The 22,406-nt window shown below is 50.2% G+C and overlaps 1 protein-coding gene and 1 pseudogene across 2 annotated transcripts in view; one reads left to right on the forward strand and one right to left on the reverse strand.

The window, feature by feature from the left end:
- LOC149362492 (uncharacterized) overlaps positions 1-22,406 on the forward strand; it is a 71,973-nt gene that overhangs the window by 42,533 nt on the left and 7,034 nt on the right. For both annotated transcript variants that reach the window (XM_089573083.1, XM_089573085.1), the window contains one exon: positions 6,576-6,883. In XM_089573083.1, coding sequence (XP_089429209.1) covers positions 6,576-6,865 — 290 coding nt within the window. In that variant the 3' untranslated portion in view covers positions 6,866-6,883. The remainder of the gene's footprint in view (positions 1-6,575; positions 6,884-22,406) is intronic.
- LOC149362493 (uncharacterized) lies at positions 10,351-15,528 on the reverse strand (annotated as a pseudogene).

Consider the following 22,406-nt stretch of genomic DNA (forward strand, 5'->3'; position numbering starts at 1 on the left):
GCAAACATTTTTTCTAACACAAATATTCCTCTACTGCATCCAAAACGCCCCTATTTTAAACTAATATAGAGAAAACAAAAGAAAATTACATTTATTTTGCAGTTATAGCATAATAAAAACAAGCGCGACGCGTATTCATATTAAGCTAGCTCCAATTCTGACCACGAGATGGCGCAACAGAGCGCGCCGATCTAGGGTGCCTCGATGCGCGCGCGCCGCCGATCTTTTCCGCTCGGGCGGGTTCCGGACCCGCCGAGCTATAAAAGTCTTTTCTCGCTCGACGCTCCGCTGGTGTATCCGCTGGGCCGCTCAGCGCCGCTGGCCGTAAAAACGCTCAGCTAAAACTCTCTATTAACTTCCACCTTCCAGGGTGGCAGTATGGGTGCGTTGCCTACCCAGTATCCGGAAGGAACTCAACGTTACAGACGCCAAGCCGCGTATAGTTGCCCGATACGTCAAAGCTTTCGCTCTTTAGCCAGGTTCAAGAGTAGTTGAACCACACCTAATTTTTTGTAAGATATTGACGGCTGCGGAGTGGGTCTTTCCTTTGGGAATTCCGAACCCCAGCATATTAACAGAAGCCGTTGAAGATATACGTTCTTCAGAAAATAAGTGCACCGTGGTGACGCTTTCGGCATCAATGATATTCACGTTTTGTTGTTATCGGTCGATCGGGTGCGCTCCCGTTACATAGCCCTCTTCATCGATTCTGCGAAACCGCTTGCGGCCACTCGTGTCTGCTGGTTGCACCCTCCAATTTTAAGGCGACAGCCTTTCTTTAATGTCTCATACTGTCGTGACCAAGACGTGTTAGCAAATTTGTTCGCGTTTCAGATTGGTCGAAATGGTCGTGAGGTCACTAGTGAAGGAATAAGGTATTAGTGAAGGAATAAAGGTATGAATGAAGGAATAAAGGGTGAAAGGTATTAGTGAATGAATAAAGGGTGAAAGAAGTGCCCTAGTGGACGGCTTCAGAATAATTTCAACTGCCTGTGGTTCTTTGACGTGCACTGCCATCGCACAGTGCACAGATCCCTTTTGCATTACGCGTCGGTCATACATCGATGGAGGAGAGGCGCCAAAGGTGCCCGTGTGCTGTGCGATGTCAGTGCACGTCAAAGATCCCCAGGCGGTCGTGTTGTTGTGAGAGCACGGGCCTGTCCACCAGCTCGAGCTGCGCCACAATCGCTGCCACGTGCAGACGCGGGAGAATGAAAAGAGATGGAGCAAAAATCTGAAGAAGAAAAGCGCGTCGCCACAACTACGTCCACCGGAGCGACGACGCCGGCTGCAACATCAGATGCGCCAGTTGGAAAGGGCCCACGGCGCAATTGGCGGGAACCCCTAGATCCCAGCATCCAAGATCGAGGCCAACACGTTACTCCCCTTTGATCGAAATTATTCCGAAGCCTTCTACTACGGCCCCTTTCTCTGTTTGTCACTCACACCTTCGTGTCACCTTATGACGCGGTCGAGGTGCCCACCGAGAAATGACGCAGTTACCGTGTCTTTCATTTCCTGTTGACCAATCATTATCCCACCACCATCTTTGTTACTGCACTGCCGCATTGATTCGTTGTCCCGGTGTATTTCTGCACTTGACTATTTATCTGCACTGTATATCTGTGATGTTAACTTTGCACAATGTATCTGCACTTTCTTTGCAGCTGAAGTCTTTCCTTGTTAACTTCGTTTTACCATAGTCCTGTTTTTTCGCCTCATTTTTATTGACCACTTTTTTATATTTGCAGCTACTGCATCTCTGCCTTCCTGTGTCTTTTTTTTTTGTGTAGCCTTCTTTGTACTCCTTGCTGTCTTAACTGCTTTCTTACCCATCCCCGAATTGATAACTTCGTGTTTTTGCCCCGGTTCAGACGGCCGTTTTTTTTCTTTGATATAATTTTCCTTAAACGAAATTTATGCAACGCATCGCACCATTTTTCTTACAAATTTGCTTGAATACTAACAAAGCTCTATTGGTCTAAAATCCCCGCTCCTTCCATTTGTGTTTTCTTTTCAAGAACATTTCAAGGGCTAAAAGGAGTGAGTGCAGGCGTAGTGGCTCTCTGTTTCTCTATCGTGAAAAATATTAGAAAACATCACAAAATAACAAACAGGGGCAATGACCGCTGCGCGGTGTTCTGTCACATTCTTTTACTTGGTGACTTGTGACCTTGCGCTTTTTTAATCCAAATGGGGGGAAAGGGAGGGGGGAACAAGGTTTGCAACAGGTGGCAGGTTCTTTCGTTTGAACGCCACAAAAGCAATTAGACGATAGAAAAAATTCTGATAACTTGGGCACTACTATTACACTTGTGCACTATGTGCTTGATATGGCGCACAAGTTGCGACGAAGCCCGTGAAATGGCACTACTTTACCGAGAGGATCATGATGTTATCCTATTCCCGCTCTCGTATTTCACATCCTTACACATAAATATGGAGTAAGAGGGCAGCAGTATGCCAAAAGAGTGTCTATAGCCAGATCATACAAGTTGCTTGCAAGGCAACTCGAACCAACGTCTCCCGGTCGTTTTTTAAGAAACAACTCGTTCGACCAGATATGCCGGGCGCCATCGCCGACAAGCTCCATGCTCTCGCGGACGAGACGTTCGTCGACTACAGCGACGGCAGCAAGGACCGCTGCATCCTGCGACGCCTGCAGCTGAGAAACGTGGCCCTCAAGGCCCACGTGCTCAAGAAGCGCGTCGCCATCGTGGGTCCCGAGAAGTCAGCCGAACGAGAGGCGAGACTCGCGGGGAACGAGACTAGCGGCGACTCGGGTTTGGGCGAAGAAATCGGAGGTGACTCTGCCCCCACCGCTGCGTCCGATGCCGCTGCTGTCCAGTGTTCCCGCCGAGATTATTGCGAAGGCAAGTGCGCCTGCGGAGGCAACTTGTGTGCATTCCGCTATTCCCTAATTTTCACCCATTACTCCCTTTTCCAATCTCGAGGTTGGCTTAACCGTGGTTTTAGCTAACGGGGCGAAGTTGCTTTGGATAAAGACTGTTCCGTAAGCCAACAATTAGGATCTAAATTTGCCTGAATTCATGAGATTTATTAGCGTGAACACGGGGGCCCGTGGAAGGTAACCTTGAATCCTACTTGTGAAGAAGATACGCGGCGGCCACTTTCAGAAACAATTTAGAAAGGGGGATGCATCCATCCATTTGCCAGAACCAGGCAAGGCAGGTTGGGAAAAACAGCCGCCACAAGTAGGGTTCGAGGGTATCTGCCTCAGTCCCGTGTTGAAACTCATAAACTACATACCTGTACGACTGCGTTGAAGTAGACAATTGTTTCATAGATGCACTGACGCAGCTTGTCAAACCACTGCCACCACCGCCTTGTTGACACTGCATCATCTTCTTATTTGTTTCTTTTATTCGCAACAGTGGTGTTTCAGACACTGTTTAAAATAGGCCAAGGCAGTTCCCATTTTGCGTGGTCCATGTTTGGCGCAAGGCCCGTACAACTGGGCGACGCGCGGCGGGTTATTGCCTTGCACGCGGTACCTTTCCATGGCGTCAACGGAGGCGGAGCTCGCGATAATCATCCGCCTTCTGTTCGCTCACGCCACCTAGGATGACGTCATATATAGTTACGCCACTACGGCTGCCGCTTTGCCTCGCTAACTATGTTCACCTCTATCCATCAGGTAACACTGCGCTCCTTGTGGCTCAGTCTTGATGGGAAATTCCTTGGTTCGAGTCCAACCCGTGTAACTTTATTTTTCTGGATTTGTTTTCGTCTTTGTGACACCGAAGGACCACACACAGATCTCTCAAACCGCTCACAGCGGCCTATAATGCTAGCAGAATAAAAACGAGGAAGCGCGAAATAGGTGATCCCTCAGTTTGCCTGACATGCCGTTGTTTTGCTTCCCTTGGAAGCTTTTCCGGGGCGACTTCCGTAACGGTCGCCGGGAACATATAATCGCACCTTTCTGTGCATGCCGCCAGTGGCATTCGTATTTCTGTTCAGCAACGGCAGTCCCAGCTAGCCACTCTATTTGACAAACTGTTTGGTTTCATTCTAGTTCATGACAAAAGTTAACACGTGCCCGAATGCTCCATCTACGAAGGAACTCGCCTCGCGGCTTCGGCACAGGTTAAACACTAATCAAGTAGTCCACCAACACAAACAGTTGCCTGCTGTGATGTTCCTTCAGCACAGAGTGTGCTAGCATTTTTATAGGAGGAAACTCTATAGAATCCCGTATTGACGGTCTTACCAATCCTTAGTTCCAGTTGAAGTTCTTATCCAGGTGGTCTAAACAGGGAGATCTGCAGAGCCTGGTCGACGATCATACAACGAGCCGTCTGGTCAGTCCCCTCGTGCTCTCCACGATAAAGGCAAAGAGCTGCCACAAAGCATCGCAGCAGCAGGCCAAGCCACAATGAATGGCAAGAACTTTAAAGACAGCCAGACAATCCCTCAAAAAGCAGCAAGTAGCAGCCCACGCCTTTCTAGTGATCAGCCTATATCTGTTTTAGCCGACGAAAATTCCGCAGTTCTTCCAACGCGAACAAAATATTGAAGTTGTCACGACAAAAGTGCGTCTGCTTCAGGACTCCTTGCAGCCTCCGCCAAAGAGCTGTGTGTAGTCATCCGCGCAAGGTCGTGGGAATGCGCTGGATAAAATCACCAGCAAGTATTGCAGCGCGCCATACTACGAACTGGTAGGAACTCTACCAAGCACTTTCAAAGAGCTCTGCAGCGGTTAAATAAAATTAAATTGTTTTTGAGGAGCGAAAATGGCGCAGTAATTGTTTCACATTATGGACACCAGAGCCGCTCGTCAAGGGAAGGGAGGGAGGTGGGAGTGAAAGAAGAAAGAGGTGTAGTGGAGACCTCCGGAGTAATTTCGACCAACTGGGGATATTTAACGTGCACTGATCTCGCACAGCGCACGGGCACCCTTTTGCGTCTCGCATTCATCGAAACGTAGCTGCCGCAGCCGGTATCGAACCCAGGAACTCCGGCTCAGTAGCCGAGTGCCCTAACTCTTGAGCCACCGCGGCGGGTCTCTGCAGCGGTTTGAGAGGCACACACGCAGGGCTCATCGGCGATAGATAATTGCAGCCATCTCGCTGGACAGCACCGCCCTAGCCAGCGGACTTCCATAACATGGAAAACCACTCAGGCCGGCGTACACATGGTTAAAACACCTGTTGCTACCGAGTTCATTTGACCTGCACCGAACGCAACGTCAAGCAAGAAGGCAGGGTCTACTGCTTGTCTAGTTTAAACTTCCGCTTCATATGTATTTAAACGTCACGTAGAGGTAGCTGTTACTTTAGCTGTAATACTCTCTGGGTACAATACTTGCCTGTTCCGCTACAAAAAATGCTTCCACACGTCGTATGCCGCTAACCTCAAGCAGTATTTCACAACAAAGCGCCCAGCAGTGCCATTTGTCTTGCGAACGCCGAATGCGTCGATACTGGATTCAGTCGTTTCACTCGAGGGCAGAAGCCGCAGTAGTCAAATCGGCCATCATTAGCCCAGATGCCGACTCTTGGCGGCAGATACACACGAACACATTTCCAAGTCTCCATAGACTACATCTCATACACCCAACATTATACACCGACACATGTCCCTGCTTCCAGTGCCACCCTACAATCTTCCATGTTTGATGAGGATGTGGAGCCAAACCGAACAATCTGCAGAACGGAAAAGTATTTTGAGCAATGCGAGCCGTTCCTGACCGGCGATAACCTGTAGGACCAATCTGAACTATCTGCACTGTGTATGTCTTGCAGCTACTTCGTCTCTGGCTTCCTGTGTCTTTTATTTTCCTTGCGTAGCATTCTTTGTACTCCTTGCTGTTTTAACTGGTTTCTTATGAATCACGGAATCGGTGACTTCGCGTTTTTGCCCCGGGAACAGACCGTCGTTTTTTTTCTTCGATATAGTTTTACTCAATTGTACCCATCGAGCGCATAGCACGACTTCTTTTCCAACTAATTGGCTTGAAATCCAAGAAAGCACTGTTCGTCGAGGTTTCCTGTCCCTTTCATTTGTTTTTTTTTTCTTTTTCATGTTTGAGACGAACATTTCAAGGGCTGAAAGGAGTGAGTGTTTAGGCGTAGTGGCTCTCTGTTTCTTTAACGGGAAATCAATTAGAAAAAAAATCACGAAACAACAAACAACGGCAGTGACCGCTGTGATGTGTGCTATCACCTTATCTTCCTTGATGACTTTTGATCTTGCTCTTTTTTAAACAAAATGGGGAGGGGGGGGGGCGGAGTTTGGAACAGGTGCCAGGTTCTTTCGTTTGAACGCCACAAAAGCAATTAGACGATATAAAAAATACTGATAACTTGGGCACTATCATTAGACCTGTGCACCATTTCTTGAGATGGTGAAATACCACCACTACTTTACCGAGCGGCGAGTGATGTTATCCCATTCCCTCTCTCGTATTTCACATCCTTGCACCTAAATATGAAGAAAGGGGGCAGCACTATGCCAAAAGAGTGCCTATAGCTAGGTCAAACAATTTGGTCGCTATGCAACTCGAAGCAACGTCTCCCGGTCGTTCTTTAAAAAAGAACTCGTACCAACAGATATGCCGGGCGTCATCGCCGACAAGCTCCTACCCATCGCGGCCAAGAAGTTCGTCGACTACAGCGACGGCAGCAAGGACGGCTGCATCCTGCGACGCCTGCAGCTGAGGAACGTGGCCCTAAAGGCGCACGTGCTCAATCAGCGCGTCGCCATCGCGGTGCCCGAGGAACCAGCCGAACGAGAGGCGAGACTCGCGACGAACGAGGCCAGCGGAGACTCGAGCTCCGCTGAGGAAAAAGGTGACGCTGCCCACCCGGCTGCGTCCGATGCCGCTGCTGTCCTGTGTTAGGCCGCGATTCTTGCGAAGGTGAGTGCGTCTGCTGGAGCCACTTGCGCGCTATTCGCAGTTCCCGCATTTTTCACCCATTACAGCGTGTTTTCGGATCTCGAGGTTAACTTAAACGATGGTTTCAGCTAACGGCGCGAAGTTGCTTCCGATACATACTGTTGCATACGCCAACAATGAGGGCGTGATTTTACCTGCATCCCTTGTTTCAGGTAATTTTTTCATAGTTGCACAAAAGGAGCTTGGACATCCTGGCGGCTGAACGCCCTCGAGTGCACACCATAAAGCCTGCTTTGTCCACTTCCGAAAATGGGCTGTTAAAAGAAAGCACACTCCTTCCTTTTTCAGGCAACCGAGCACCCTTTTCTTGTACATTTCGCAGAGGTATAATAGGCAAAATAGAAAGCAGGAAGAGACGGTTACAGCAATAGCATGGCTTTAATGTGCTAGCAAGCTATTTTTCAAAGCACTGCGAGCACTTAATATTGGCTTTGCAAACACTTTCTTCTATTGATTCAACTTGTGCTGTACACATCGTCTTGTACACACCGCACCAATTTTCTTTTGTTGCTTTTATTCACAACAGTGTGTGTTTAAGACGCTGTTTGAAACAGTCCAAAGTACTGTCCACTATGCGTGATCAAGTTTGGCCCGAGGCTGATGCTACTGGGCGACGCGCGGAGGTTTCATAGCTGAGTGCGCGATAGCTTTCCATGATGTCAACGGAAGTGGAGTTTGTTTATGTCAACGACTTTCCCTTCGCTCATGCCACCTAGGTTGACGTCATTCAAGGTTCCGCCGCCACTGATGCTTTTTTGTCGCAATATGTTCACCTCTATCCATTCAAGTAACAAGGCGTTTGTCGGGGTTATGAGGTTCCGCACTCGCTTCTTACGAGAAATTCTTGAGTTTGAATCCGGCCAGTGAAACTTGTTTTCTGCTGCACTTTATCAGTTTGTGTATCGCTGAAGGACCACGTACATATCGCAGAAACCGCTCGCCGCGATCAGTATAGCTAGCGCACAAAAAAACGACAAAGTGTAAATTTGGTAATCCTGGTGGTTTGCTTGGCATGCCGCTATTTCGCTTCCCTTGGAAGCTTTTCTGGGGGCGACTTCCGTAATGGCCGCCGAGGATACTCCCATTTTTGCGCGAATGCCGCCACTGGCACTCGAATTTCTGCTCAGCGAAGGCCGTTCCCGCTACTCAATCTATTTCGCAAACTATTATTTGCTTTCATTCTCTGTATCGGTAAAAGTCAACGTGTAGCATAATGCTACATCTACGCAGGAACTCACCGCGTGGCATAAATCAGGTTACGGTTACACACGAATCAAAGAGTGCATTGAAAGCAACAGTGTCTTCTCTCAGTCTTCCTTTTGCTCGCAATTTCGTAGATGGAAATTGGATACAATCCCAGCGTTGACATTTTCAGTCCGTGCTCCTATATTCGCACTTCTCATCCAGGTGGCCCTTCAGCACTGAAATAGCCGATATTTGTACATCTGCTAAAAGAATATGAAAGCAACGCTGTTGACAGTACAAGACCGTTGTTCCTAGGGAGGAAGACGGAAAATTATTTTAGGTACAACCCCGATAGAACCGCTTGTTTCCCAACAGCCCGTTTACTACCTGCTTAGCCACTGCCTTAGAAAACAATGTAGAGCTAGAAAAGCAGCAACGCTTGTAGGTTACTTTATTTGATATTGTATAACCAAAAAACGTTCGTGCTTGGTTTGGCTTTGTTTATGGGGTTTAACGTCCCAAAGCGACTCAGGCTATGAGAGACGCCGTAGTGAAGGGCTCCGGAAATTACGACCGCCTGGGGTTCTTTACCGTGCACTGGCATCGCACAGTACACGGGCCTCCATCGCCTCCATCGAATTTTGACTGCCGCGATCGTGTTCTAAATCGCGTCTTTCGCGTCAGCAGCCGAGCACCATAACCACTGAGCCACCGCGGCGGCCAAAACGTTTGTGCTTGTAATTAAAATAATCCTGTAACAGCTCCCCTTTGTGACGCCCTCGTCCTTGAAGTAATCAAATAAATGCAAGCACTTTAGGAAAAAGTCTACAAATCGGGTTGAGGTAGCGGCAGCGTTATGTTGCGTGCAGAATGTGCTCGGAACCTGCCTTGGTCTCTAGACTGTTTAGACAGTGAGCTGTTATCACGCCGTACGAAGTCGTAACGCTAGTGTTTTGGAAGTTGCATATGCAGCCATAGGCCAATCAGCGTGTTGCACCGTTTCTTGGTCTTTTCTGGATTTCAAAATGCAGTCCCGAAACGTAGCTTGCAGTGCTGCATTCGCATTGAATGCTAGAAGAGCGCCTAATATTACTCTCGAAAACAGTGTGGTGGACACTATGCCAGCTTCGGCCAAACTAACATCTCTCTATGCTGAGAAGGTCACTCTGTTCTTTCAAGTTGTCGTCGTTCTACTCACATTTTACTCCATCCGTTTGGCCGTCGTTTCCATTTCATGTCGGCTGCGTGCCCCGTGGTACTACATCACACGGCTTGTTGTTCAGTCGTTAAGTAGCGCTCGACTGTTCGTGACAATATGTACCCCAGCACGCCAGGCCTTCCGGTCCTCCACTGCCTCCCGGAGTTCACTCATATCCATCTGCATTGCATCAGTGATACCACCTAACCATCGCATCCTCTGCTGTTCCCCTCTTCGCAACACATGGCTAGTGATTTTCATTTAGAGCTTTTTCAAGCGATATTCGCGTACTCGGCAGCTGCATGAATGATTACTTAGTATACTAAAACTTCACATACAAAACTAATTCAATACACTTATTTTCATAGCGGTTACAGACACAACTCTGAAGGTTCCCTGGGCTAAAAGTTTCACTCAGCAACTTTACGAGGCCCAAAGGGCCATAGTACAAAACAGCAGTCAACGCTGGTTATTAAAAGATAAAAACTGTACTCTCATCAAAGTTGAAAGATAATGTGGAAAGGCTATGAAACACACACATCATTAAAAAGCATCTGTTATAATACGGAAACACAAAAGGCAGGGCAAGTGAATTGATTGAAGAAATGACAATCAAAATTCTTAGTCCAATACGAGCTTCCAGCATATCAGGGTGATGCGTATCGTTTCATCCGAGGTTACAAAAACTAGTTTTAAATTTCTCTCAAATAAGACTCTATTGGGTATTTGTTTAGAAGTGATGGTAGGTTCTGTTTTAATGACTCGTAATCATAATCGAGGCCTCCAATAAACTCAAAGGTTCGCGTTCATGTTTGATACACGATGACGGTTGACGTTTTTGAAGTCGCGATCATGATGTAAGGCGGAACTAAGGTAATTGAAGGCGTAAGGTGACCAGAAATAACTAGTTGGTAACTTCTTAGAACAGAGAAACCCGGGGTCAACGACATCGCAACTCGACGTCTCGCAACGCCAGATGTTGACAAAGCTAAAGGGGAGACCTGTCGCTTCGTCCTGTCGTGGGCAGCTTTAATCGGTAGCTTTCCTAATTAACTGACACACCAAAGGCCTTGTAAGAGCAGTGAACTTTAATTTTGGATTGGATTGGAAAACATTTATGCAGGAAGTTGTTTAAGGTGAGGTCTTCGTCACGCAAGATGGCCGTCAGCCCGCGGCTTACAGCGACCTCATTGGCTCGCTCCACAGCTCGAAGTTGGACCTCCGGGTCGGAGCTGCGCAGCACGGCCTCCCACTGCTTGGAAGTTGGGATCTGAATTAAGTGCTGGTGAGGTGGATTCTCTATACAGTTCTACAGGATGGGCTCAACTGTTGCTCTGGCGCCGCACTTGTTACATTGGAGGGAGTATTGCGCGAGGTACAGAGCGCAAGTACCGCCGGGTTGGGGTGGAAATAGGTTTGCAAGCGACGCCAGGTGGTCTCCTGGATCTTTGCGGGTGATTTATGCGGCAGAGGTTGAGGCCATTCCACGGAAAACTCGCGTAAGAGGCGCGCCTGACCGTCAAAACCTAGGGCGCAATCGTTGGCTGCCTCATTCCCCGGGTTGCAAGAGTGGGCCGGAACCCATAAAAGCTCGATCTCCCTAACGGGGATGTGGTGGGTGCTTCTAAGGATTTGGTGGAGGGACATGGGGGAGACGAGAGAGGCCCCTCGCAAAGTTGCGTATGGCTGTGTGGTGTCTGGTTCAGACCAGACGCATGACCCGGGACCACGCAAGCGCAGTATGCAGAAACACTCTCCTTTATTCGTCACAGTCAAGCCACTTATATAGGAAATCATATTGAATGACGATGGCGATATGTACACTGAAAGAAACGAAACTGAAACAAGAAAGGATACAACATCGCCTCCCGCTTGAAAATACAACATAGTAATTTACAACAACCAAAATAACACGAACTAAACACTTATTGTTCAGGTAAAGAAAACCCAAATCTTTCTACAGGTCGGCGTACCCTAGTGCTTCGACGCAAAGGTTGCTCCACCGAATCTTCTAAAGGAGCAACCACTGCTTCAGTAACTTCAGCCCTTGTTTCCGGCAATCGTAACAATTCACCCTGTTCAGCGCCTGCGCGGCTTTCAGGCCCAGCGGTACCCGAGTAGTGATGAGGCAATTCCCATGCCCATTGTTCTATTGTCTGCGATTGATTGCAGGGAACCCGAACTAGTTTAGACGCGTTCCAGCAACGACCGTCGCTCATCAAAAAGCTATTTTTGCCTTTTCTGCCGACAATCTTGAAAGGTCCCATGTAATTTACCGACGCTTTCCCACCGCCTGCTGGCTTGCGTACACGAACGAAGTCCCCTACTCTAAAGGCTGGTCTTTTCGCACCTCGCCTCCTGTCCGTATACTGTTTTGCATACATCTGCTTCGCCTTAACCCTAGCAGGAACATTCGAACCGGCATGGACACCCTCTCTTGTCGGCAAACCCACTGTATTGAGTCTTGTCCTTGGCTGACGCCCGTGGAGCAACTTAGCTGGCGACACACCCGTTGTCGCATGCGGCGTGGACCTATATATGCCGAGATAGTCAACCACAGCAGCCTGGAGAGGCCGTTGTTCCAATTGGGCAACCTGCATGAAATCTTTCAGCACGCGATTAAAACGTTCAATCGCGCCGTTTCCCTGTGGATAGTACAGAGAAGAACAACGATGCGCAATACCCCTCTCTCTCAAGAATGTTTCAAACATTTGCGATCTAAACTGGGGCCCATTATCTGTGACAATTTCTTCCGGATAGCCTTCTCGGCTGAACACAGTCTGCAAAAAATCGACCACACTCTGTGACGTTACTGTAGATGAAAAGGCAACCTCAGGCCACTGGGAATGATAATCGATCAGCGATATCATGTACCTACAGTTTGAAGGGGCCCAGTCAATCGGTCCCACTATATCCATTGCTAGCTTCTGCCATGGTAGCGCTGTAAACGTCACCGGCTGCAGCGGTGCAAACGACGGTTTAGCGGACTTGTCCGCGGCCTGGAAGATATGACAAAAATGAATTGCTTCTTCTACCTGTTTATTCAAACGCGGCCAGCAGTAAAGATCACGTAGTCTCTGCTTCGTCCTCACAATTCCTGGGTGACCTTCGTGCGCAAAACCAACCAGGAGCGAGGTTAATTCACTCGGAACAACTACCTGCTCGCTGCGCATCAAAAGGCCATCAACGAAAGAAAGCTCTTCCCGCACGTTAAAGTACGGCATTACTTCTTCTGGCAAAGCTTTTCTAGGCGCCCAACCATGTACCACGTGCACAACAACCTGTTGCAGTGTGCTGTCTGCAGCAGTGGCCACCTGCAGCCGTTCCTTTGTTAGGCACTCTGATACAACGGACACAATTTCTTCCTGCATCGTCTGCTGCGAATCACAGTCAAGAGGTAGGCGTGAAAGCGCATCGGCCACGACATTTTGCGATCCCTTTTGGTACTCTACGTCGAAGTTATAGTACAAAAGTCGAGCTGACCATCTGGATATACGCAAAGGTCGGCGTCCTGTACCGGCAGCTGAAAGTAACGTCACCAGTGCCTGGTGGTCCGTACGTAACAAAAATTTTCTACCCCACACGTAGACGTGCCAGCGCTCGCACGCGAAGAGACAAGCAAGGGCCTCCCGTTCCCCAGCGGAGTACTTCCGCTCAGCAGGAGTCAGGGCACGTGATGCGAAGGCCACCGTGCGTAAGCTGTCACCATCGCGTTGCTGAAGAACGGCTCCCAGACCCTTATCAGAAGCATCTGTCGTAACAATTACATCAAGGTCTGGGTTAAACATTTGTATGACTGGGCTTGAAGACAAAGCTGTCTTAACAAGCAGGAAGCTACGCTCAGCCGCATCATCCCACGTGAACTGTTGACCAGACCGCAGGAGCCTTCTAAGCGGCTCGACGAGATCAGCAAATCGCGGCACAAATCGAGCATAGTAACCAGCGAGACCCAAAAATGACCTCAAAGTGGCAACATCGTGAGGAGCAGGCACTTTGACAATAGCGTCAACCTTAGACTGCAATGGTGTGAGCCCTTTTGAGCTCACCGTATGCCCTAAAAAGGATAGTTCTGAAATAGCAAATGTGCATTTCTGGTTGAGCTTCAAACCTGAATCACCAATGCGTTTTAGCACCTGGTGTAGATTCTTGTGGTGCTCCTCACGTGTCTTGCCCCACACAATCACATCATCGATGTAACAAAGTACGCCTTTACAATCTTTCAAAATATGCTGCATCATTCTCTGAAAGGCTGAAGGGGCAGATGCAAGGCCAAAACACTCTCTCTTAAAACGAAACAATCCTTCGTGTGTGATAAAGGTGGTTAGTCCCCGACTTTCCGGAGTCAGTTCTAGCTGGTGGTATGCCGACGCTAAGTCGAGCTTTGAGAAGCACGTTCTTCCAGCTAGTTCATGAAGTAATTCCTCTGTATGCGGAAGAGGAAAAGCATCGGCAATTACTGCCTTGTTCACTTCACGTAGGTCCACACACAACCTAATTGAACCGTCCTTCTTCCTCACGACGACGATCGGTGAAATCCACTCCGATGCGTCGACAGGTTCAATTATATCTTCGGCCAGCAGGCGTTGTATCTCTACCGATACCTGTTGCCGTAGCGTGAGCGGCAAGCGTCGGAGTTTCGCAACGACTGGTTTCACAGATGAACGACAGTTAACATGGTGAACAAAGCCTTTCACATGCCCTAACTGTTCCGTGAACAAGTGCGCAAACTGGTGCGTAAATTCTGAAGGCAGTGAATCAGGGCATATCACCTGGCAGCAATTCAACGTTGAGCCGTTGATAGTGATTCCCAGGCTCCGAACGGCATCAAGCCCCAGCAGCGAAGTGCCCTTGGTTGTGACATGAAAAAGCACACTGGCTCTGTTTCCCTTGTAAGATACGTCAGCAAGAAAGCAACCGCTTAACTTGATTTGTTCTCCGGAATAGTTGCACAAATTGGCAGTCGGCGGTCGTAATGAGTACGTGTCGGCTAGATATTTGTGGTAGTGCTCTTCACTGAGCGAAGAAACCGTAGCGCCTGTGTCGACAATCAACGACAATCTTATCTTCCCGATAGAAATGTTGGCTCGAATATCCTTCGCCGATGCATTACGGTCACCGATTTGAAGTACCGTGACGGCGTTGGCCTTCTCGGGCTTTCGAACGGCATATTTCTTTTTCTTCGATTTGCACATGCTTGAAAAGTGACCAATTTTTCCACAAGAGTGGCAACTCTTGTTCCTCGCCGGACATGCAGTCGAGTTAGCCATATGCGATGACGAGCCGCACCTGTAGCAACTTCCTTGCTCAGCGTCTGACCTTTTTCGCACATCTTGAATCTTGTTCACAGTGCTATGCGCGAATTCCCCGAGCTCTTGTTGTGTTTGCTCAATTTACTTCCCGATGTCAACAGCACGCTGCAATGTAAGCGAAGACCCTTCATAAAGCATGCGTTCACGTGTTGTTCGTGACGAAGTGCCTTCCAGTAATTGGTCTCGAATCATGCTATCGGTAGCACTGCCAAAATTGCAAGTAGACGCAAGGTCCCGAAGACTGTTTGTAAATGCTTGAAATGTCTCACCAGGCAGTTGTCTTTGGCGAAACCGGCGCCGCTCCACCAAATCATTCGTAGCGCTCGCGAAATGCGTATCCAGTGCAGCAAGCGCGTCCTTGAACTGGTCCGCCTCTTCCTCCTTGTCCCCGGCCTTGGCGTCCGCAGTCACGTCTGCTCCTTGTGCAAGGATGCTGTAGAATATTCGCTGGCCTTCAACCCCGAGCGAGTTTAGCAGAATTGCCTTGCAACGCTTCGGCTTCAGTTCATCGCCGCCAATGGCCTCCAGGAAATTCAGGAATACGCGTTTCCACTGCTGCCAAGGCACAGCCGGGTCACCGGGTGCAGGCAAGAAAGGGGGCGGTGCTGGGAAACACCCGAGTGACATGGCTCCGATACTGATCCTCGCAATATGTGGTGTGAGCAAATTTCACTTATCTGCGTTCTTGCGCTCCTCCGGCGTTCTTGCGCTCCTCCGGCGTTCTTGCGCTCCTCCGGCGTTCTTGCGCTCCTCCGGCGTTCTTGCGCTCCTCCGGCGTTCTTGCGCTCCTCCGGCGTTCTTGCGCACCTCCGGCGTTCTTGCGCACCTCCGGCGTTCTTGCGCTACTCCTGGCCGCCGATGAGATCGTGGCTGCAAGGGCTCCGTGTCGCCTTGCACCGTAGGCGGTTCATCCTCGTCGCCAATATGTGGTGTCAGACGCATGACCCGGGACCACGCAAGCGCAGTATGCAGAAACACTCTCCTTTATTCGTCACAGTCAAGCCACTTATATAGGAAATCATATTGAATGATGATGGCGATAAGTACACTGAAAGAAACGAAACTGAAACAAGAAAGGATACAACAGGCTGCTTTGAAATCGCTGAATATAACGTCTACTAAGGTGTTGGCTATGGCTAATGCAATTGCCGCTTCCTCTGCCGTCTCCGAGGAGGTGGTGTATATCGAGGCTGTTGTTAGGAGCGAACTGGTCCCTGTCACTGCGCCTATCGCGTACGCTTTGAGCGGTGTTAGATGTCCCGCCGCGTCCTCGAAAGCAGCCGCGGAGTAGTCACTGTGTTCGGCGTGTTAGGCATGGTCTCTCGCCTTGCGCCTTCCTTCACAGTTCCTAGGGTACATTTTCTTAGGTAGGGGCTTGACAGTGAGCATTCTGTGGGGAGGAGCGGTACCGAGCCTTCGGTTAGGGGTTCAGCGTTGTTCTTTATATGGTGCAGGATGGTCCTACCTGCCTTGGATCGCGTGAGACGTGTGTATTGTTAGGTGAGGTGTGCCTCGCACAGTTCGGGTAGTGTTGTGCATGCCAAAGGCTATCTGTCGGTAGGCGTGTTGTGCGGAAGGCTGTGCGCTGTCTTGTAAGCTTCACGGACGAGGGATTCTATCTTGATCTCCAATTGATATAGGTGCAGGTATGGTAGTTATATAGCATCACGCAGGAATGACACAACAAGAACGAATGATTTATTCAGGCAGCTCCTTTTATAGCCCGCCGGTGACGTTGTCATCACGTGGTCATGACAAGGTTTGCCGTCGACGCATCATCTCTCCCCCCTTAAAGAGGAAAGCATACAGGTGGCCGTCGCTGTCTGGGTGATCTTCGCAAACCTGGCGGGCCATTTTCCGTCCCGGATGCTTGTGGGCTACCTTGTGACGTGGTCGGAGTGTCGTCCGCAGGTTCCCGCTTGCTAACTTCTCCAGGGGCCCCGTCCTCTGATTCAGCCCGACGTCTCAGTTGGTCCAAGTGCCGCCGCTGAAGACCTTGCTCCGAGTCAACGGAGACCATCCTGGAACCCTGTTGACCATGCACTACTCCTGGAATCCACCTGCGACTTGCTCTGAAATTGCGCATCCAGACCGGTTCACCAACATCAAATTTAGTCGCACCTACTCTTGGCTGGCTTTCTGCAGGCTTTTCACGAGGCGTGAAGCAGTCCATCTTTGTTTTTATCTGGTAACCGAATAAGTGTTCCGCGGGCGACTTTCCATCCTTTACAGGCGTTCGGTGATATCGGAACAAAAACCGAGCTATACGCATTTCCAGGGCCGGCTTGCACGAAACAAATAAGACCGGCTTATTTCCAGTCTAATCTTATTCGCGGTCTAAAAGCTCTCTCGGTTTTGAAGAAAGGAAAGGCGCATAGATGGTTCATTTTGTCAGTGGACACCTCAAATGCACCACGAACTCCGACTGAAAGTTCGGTAACTCAATATTTTAGTCGGCGTCGAGCGCACTTCAGGCACTAACCGACAAAGTGAACCATCAATGCGCATTTTCTTTTCTCAAAACCGAGAGAGCTTTTAGACCGCGAATAAGATTAGACTGGAAATAAGCCGGTCTTATTTGTTTCGTGCAAGCCGGTCCAGGTCTTTTCCAGGGTTTTTCTTTAGCCCTCCCTCGAGCGTGCGCACAGCTCTTTCGGCTAAACCATTCGATTGTGGGTGCTAAGGGGCTGTTGTGAGTTTCTTTACTTTGTTTCGTGCTAGAAACTCGCGAAAGACGGTGCTCACAAATTGTGGACCGTTATCTGAAGCGAAGGTTTTTGGAAGGCCAGAGCGTGCAATTATTGACCGTAGTTCGTAGACCGTTGTTTGCGAGGTTGCAATTTTCGTTGGAATTGCTTCCATCCATTTCGTTTCGGAGTCTACAACGACCAATACCATATGTCTGTCCATTGGGCCTGCGAAATCTGCGTGTAGTCTGATCCATCTTTCTCCAGTTGCTGGCCACGCCAAAGGTATCTGTGCTGGTGGCATCGCAGCGGCCTGTGCACAAATACAGCATGATTTCACCAGTCGCTCAATGTCAGAATCCAGACCTCGGTACCAAAACAGGGTTCTCGCCGTGCTTTTCATGGACGTCATACCAGGGTGCGTCTCATGGAGCAGAGACAACAAACGCTTTGCCGCCGCCATAGGTAGAACAATGCGATGTCCCCAGTACACCAAATTGTTGTTCACGGTTAGCTCTGTTCTTCTGTTGAAGTACGGCCGGAGATGCTCAAGATCCTGCGGTAGAAACGGCGGCCATCCGTCGGCAATCCACCTTTTGACCTTTTGAACAGTGGCGCCTCTGTTTGTCATTTCTTCATCCTCCCGGGCGCCGACCGCCGTTTCCTCAAGACACTGGGCATACAAAAGGTACTCGTCGGCAGCGACATCCCGCGGCTCCGTAACCGGCAATGACAAGCGACTGAGGGCGTCGGCATTGGAATTCTCGCTGCCCTTGCGGTACTGCAATGCACAGCTGTAGTTGCCGAGGAACAAGGCCCAGCGCTAGATTCTCGCAGCCGCCATCGGTGGTATTGCTTTGCCTGGATTGAATAAGCCAGTAAGAGGCTTGTGGTCGGTTACTAACACGAACCGATGTCCGTACAAGTAGTCCTTGAACCGTGCGACACCGAACACCAATGCCAGTGCTTCTTTTTCTAACAGAGTAGTTCCGCTCTGCCTTTGTGAGTGTCCTGGACCGGAATCCGATGGGGTAGTCAACACCGTTCACGCGGTGGGACAAAACGGCCCCAATGCCCACTGGTGACGCGTCGCACTCGAGCCGCAGTGTCTTATCCGGGTCGAAATGAGCAAGGCACTTGGAAGCCACAATTGCCTGCTTAACTTTCTGAACAGCTTTTTCTTGTTCCTTTTTCCACTGCCACTTGGCCCCTTTAGCTAGGAGGGCGTACAGCGGAGCCAGGACAGTGGCCAGATTGGGCAAGAGCTTGCCGTAATAATTTACCAAGTCCGAGAAAAGCTTTCTACTCACTCACCGAAGTAGGTTCTGGGGCTTCGACAACGGCTTTGATGTCATAGTCCTTCGGTCGCAGACCCTTAGCGTCGATCCGATGGCCGAGAAAAGTGACTTCATCTTGCTGGAATTTGCACTTATCCTTGTGCAGTCGAAGACCGTACTCCCGCAGGCGCTGCAGCACCCTCTTCAGCCTTGATACATCGCCCTTTTTTTTCCCCGATAATATCATCCAGGTACTCCTGCACTCCTGGAATATCGCCCAGCAGAGCGTCCATCCGCCTCTGGAATATAGCTGGAGCAGAAGTTACGCCAAAAGGTAATCTGTTGAAACAGAAGAGGCCTTTCTGAGTGTTGAGGACTGCTATTTTTTTGGCATCCCCGTCTAAAGGTAGCTGGTTGTAGGCTTGGCGTAAGTCCGTCGTAAATACTTCTCCGCCATTTAGCTTAGCAAAAATGTCGTCCACTTGAGGCAACGGGTACTGTTCCAACACTGTGGCTGCATTCACTGTCAAACGAAAGTCTCCGCACACTCGGAGAGACCCATCGCTCTTTAAAACGGGTACCACTGGTGTTGCCCATTCGGCGGTTTTCACCGGCGCCAGGACATCTTGCGCAACCAGTTGGTCTAGCGCTTCCGACATCTTATCCCTCAAAGCGTAGGGGACCGTACGGGCCTTAAAAAACCTTGGAGACGCATTCTCTTTCAGCTGCAATGTCACCGGTGGTCCCTTGCATACTCCGAGTCCTGGAGCAAACACGCCAGCATATTCGTTGAGCAGCTCTTGCAGTTCCGTGCTGGCAGCTTTTATCTCGACCGGTTGCACACTCGCGACCACACGCGACAACATTGCCACCCCAGCTTCATTGAATGCCTTGATTGTGTCTCTGCCGCACAAAGATGGTCCGACGCTGGCGACCACTATGACCGTGGCAGCTTTTATCTCGACCGGTTGCACACTCGCGACCACACGCGACAACTTTGCCACCTCAGCTTCATTTAATGCCTTGATTGTGCGTCTGCCGCATAAAGATGGTCCGACGCTGTCGACCACTATGACCGTACCCGGAATGCCTTTCCCGTCACACGTAGCAGTCATACCGAGCTGTCTGACAACTGGAAGTTCGCCCAATAGGCAGGATAGCTTAAGCTGTGATTTGCGCAACGGCGGCCACAGTGCCTCGTACTTCCGGAACGTAGTTACGGAGATTACACTCACGGGTGATCCGGTATCCACCAGCATAGTAAGAGGGACGTTATTCCAATTAATGTCCTCGTAAATTGGCCGAACCTTGCGGATGCTGGCTTCTTGGTGAAGAATCGCTGCAATAGTGTACAGGACTTCGCTGTCGTCCGAGCTCGTGTTCCCTGCTGCTGCCATTGCGTACGAGCCCTGGCGTCGTTTCCCTCCCGGGTGCGAGACGTGCCGAAGTAAACTTGTGCTGAACTGGCACATTCGGCGCACATTGGGCGCACATTCGGCGCACATTCGGCGCACATTCGGCATGTCCTCGTTTGCCGCACCGGTGGCACACCGAGTGAAGGTGTTTGCATTCCCCTCAGTGTGCGACTCGCCACCACAACTTCCACATGTATCGCGCTTCTCCAGCCTTGGGCGCGGCTTCGATGAACGGCTCTTTTGACGGGCTACAGTGCCTCTCCTGGCTCTGCAGAGTGCATGCTTTTGGAGTTCTGGGAGGCTTTCTGTGCCGAGACAGCAAACACTTCCGCCTCTTCTAGTGTAAGCTTCCGTTGTTTCAGTAAATGTCGCCGGACGTCTTCATCTTGCACACCGCACACAATTCTGTCCCGTAACATGCGCTCCAGTGACGTTCCGAAGTCGCACTTCTCCGTTTGCCGTCTAATTTCCGCTATGAAGTCATGGGCAGATTCCCCGTCTTTTTGCGAACGCCTGAAGAAAGCATAACTTGCAACGATCTCGTTAACTTGCGGAGCGTAGTGGTCTTCCAAATGCTGGATGACTTCTTCGTAACTCAGCTCATTCACTTTTTTTGGATGACACCACCCCTGGATTGGATTGGAGTAAACTTTATTTGTGCCTGCAGTTGGGCGCTCGCGCGCCCCGACGAGGGCCTACGTCGTCTACGAGGCTGCCGTTACTCGGCGCGGGTCTCCGCTCGCCGTTGCCGGCTCGCTGGGTCCCTGCCTTTCGAGCGCCCCGAGGACCTGCTGGACGGCCCATAGCTGTTGGTCATGGTCGTTGCTCTTCGCTGCTGCCTCCAGCCGCGGCGGGATTGTTCCTGATCTTGCTTCCTTTGGATTTCTGATGCAGTCCCACAAGATGTGCCTGCACCACTTGCACCGCACTGTCTGTGAGCGAAGCTATGAGCAGCGCTCGCTTCGTTGGTTCTGCGATGCTATGGGCTTCGAAGTAAGCCCCTAGCCGAATACGATACATAGGCCACGTACCTTTTGCATCCGTGAATTCCGGTGGCCGCCCGGCACTCATTCTTGCGCATGTAAGTTCGCCTAGCGCCGGCGCGCTATCTCGTCGCCACTGTTTTATAGCATCACGCAGGAATGACACAACAAGAACGAATGATTTATTCAGGCAGCTCCTTTTATAGCCCGCCTGTGACGTTGTGATCACGTGGTCATGACAAGGTTTGCCGACGACGCATCAGTAGTACGGTAGAGTGTACACGAACCTACTGTGGACGAATGCCTAGATCAGGCGGCAGAGGTCGTTCTCTCTCCTGCCGCGTCTCTTATTAGCTATTCGTCGTATTAGCCGGGTTGTTTAATTGAGCGTGGCGGTCAATTTGCCTACGGGTCGTTATTTCTGTGGTTGCTCTGAATTAGCATCCCGAGAATTCTTACGTAGGTACTTTCTTGATAGGATGTCCTAGTTATGTGCATTGAAGGCGGGAGCGCGTGGTCTCTGAGGCTGCCTTTCGGTCTGTCTCTGAGCACGAGAAATTCTGATTATGGGATGCGAGCATTCGCGCCCCGAGAACGAGGCATGCGACTCGATTACCTTCACGGCCTCCTGAAACGTCTCTTCTATTTGGCCGTCCCTCCCCGTTGACAACAATAGCGCGATGTGATCCGCGTATAAGCTGGGTTGTAGAACCTCGACTACATCCAGTTTCGTGGGTAGCACGAATATGGAGGAGTTGAATGGGAAGGGCGGGAGGACCGAATCTTGCGGCGCGCCTCTGCTTCCTAGAGGGATGGGATCCGATGTGAGACCTCCGAGGGATAGCTCGGCCATTGTCTCCGAGAGTAAAGCGCGAACGTAACTAAACGTTTTTCCCCTGGCGATGCGCGAGAGGTTCGTGAGAATGGCTTCATGCTAGGCGTTGTCGAAGGCATTTTTTGGGGTCTAAGCCTAAGACGGCCTTCGCGCCTTTCCTGCATGCTGGGTCTAGGATGTCCCTCGAGAGTTGGAGCATGGCGACTTGCGTAGATAGGTTCGCTTTGAATCTAACCACCGTGGGCGGGATCAGGTCGCGGTCTTCCTCGCAGCTTTATAGGCTGTTGAAAATACGTGCTTCATGAGCTGCCCCACGCACGACGTTAAGGATATGGGGCGGAGGATTTCTATAGATTGTTGCCTGATTTCAGGATCATTGAGACCGTTGCGTGTTTCCATACGTGCGGAATCTTGCCTTCCCTCCATTGCGAATTCATCAAGTCTGCCAGTGCAGTCACGGACGTCGGGTCTAGGTTTCTGAGTGTCTTAATGGTTACTCCATCCGGCCCCGCTACTGAGGTGGTGAGGAGTTGGAGAAGTGCGAACCACACTTCGGCGTCCGTGACGTCCGCGTCTAGGGTCTCGTCGGTGAGTC

The sequence above is a fragment of the Amblyomma mixtum genome, chromosome 2 (assembly GCF_055824585.1).
Source record: "Amblyomma mixtum isolate Tamu chromosome 2, ASM5582458v1, whole genome shotgun sequence".
NCBI classification, from domain to species: domain Eukaryota; kingdom Metazoa; phylum Arthropoda; class Arachnida; order Ixodida; family Ixodidae; genus Amblyomma; species Amblyomma mixtum.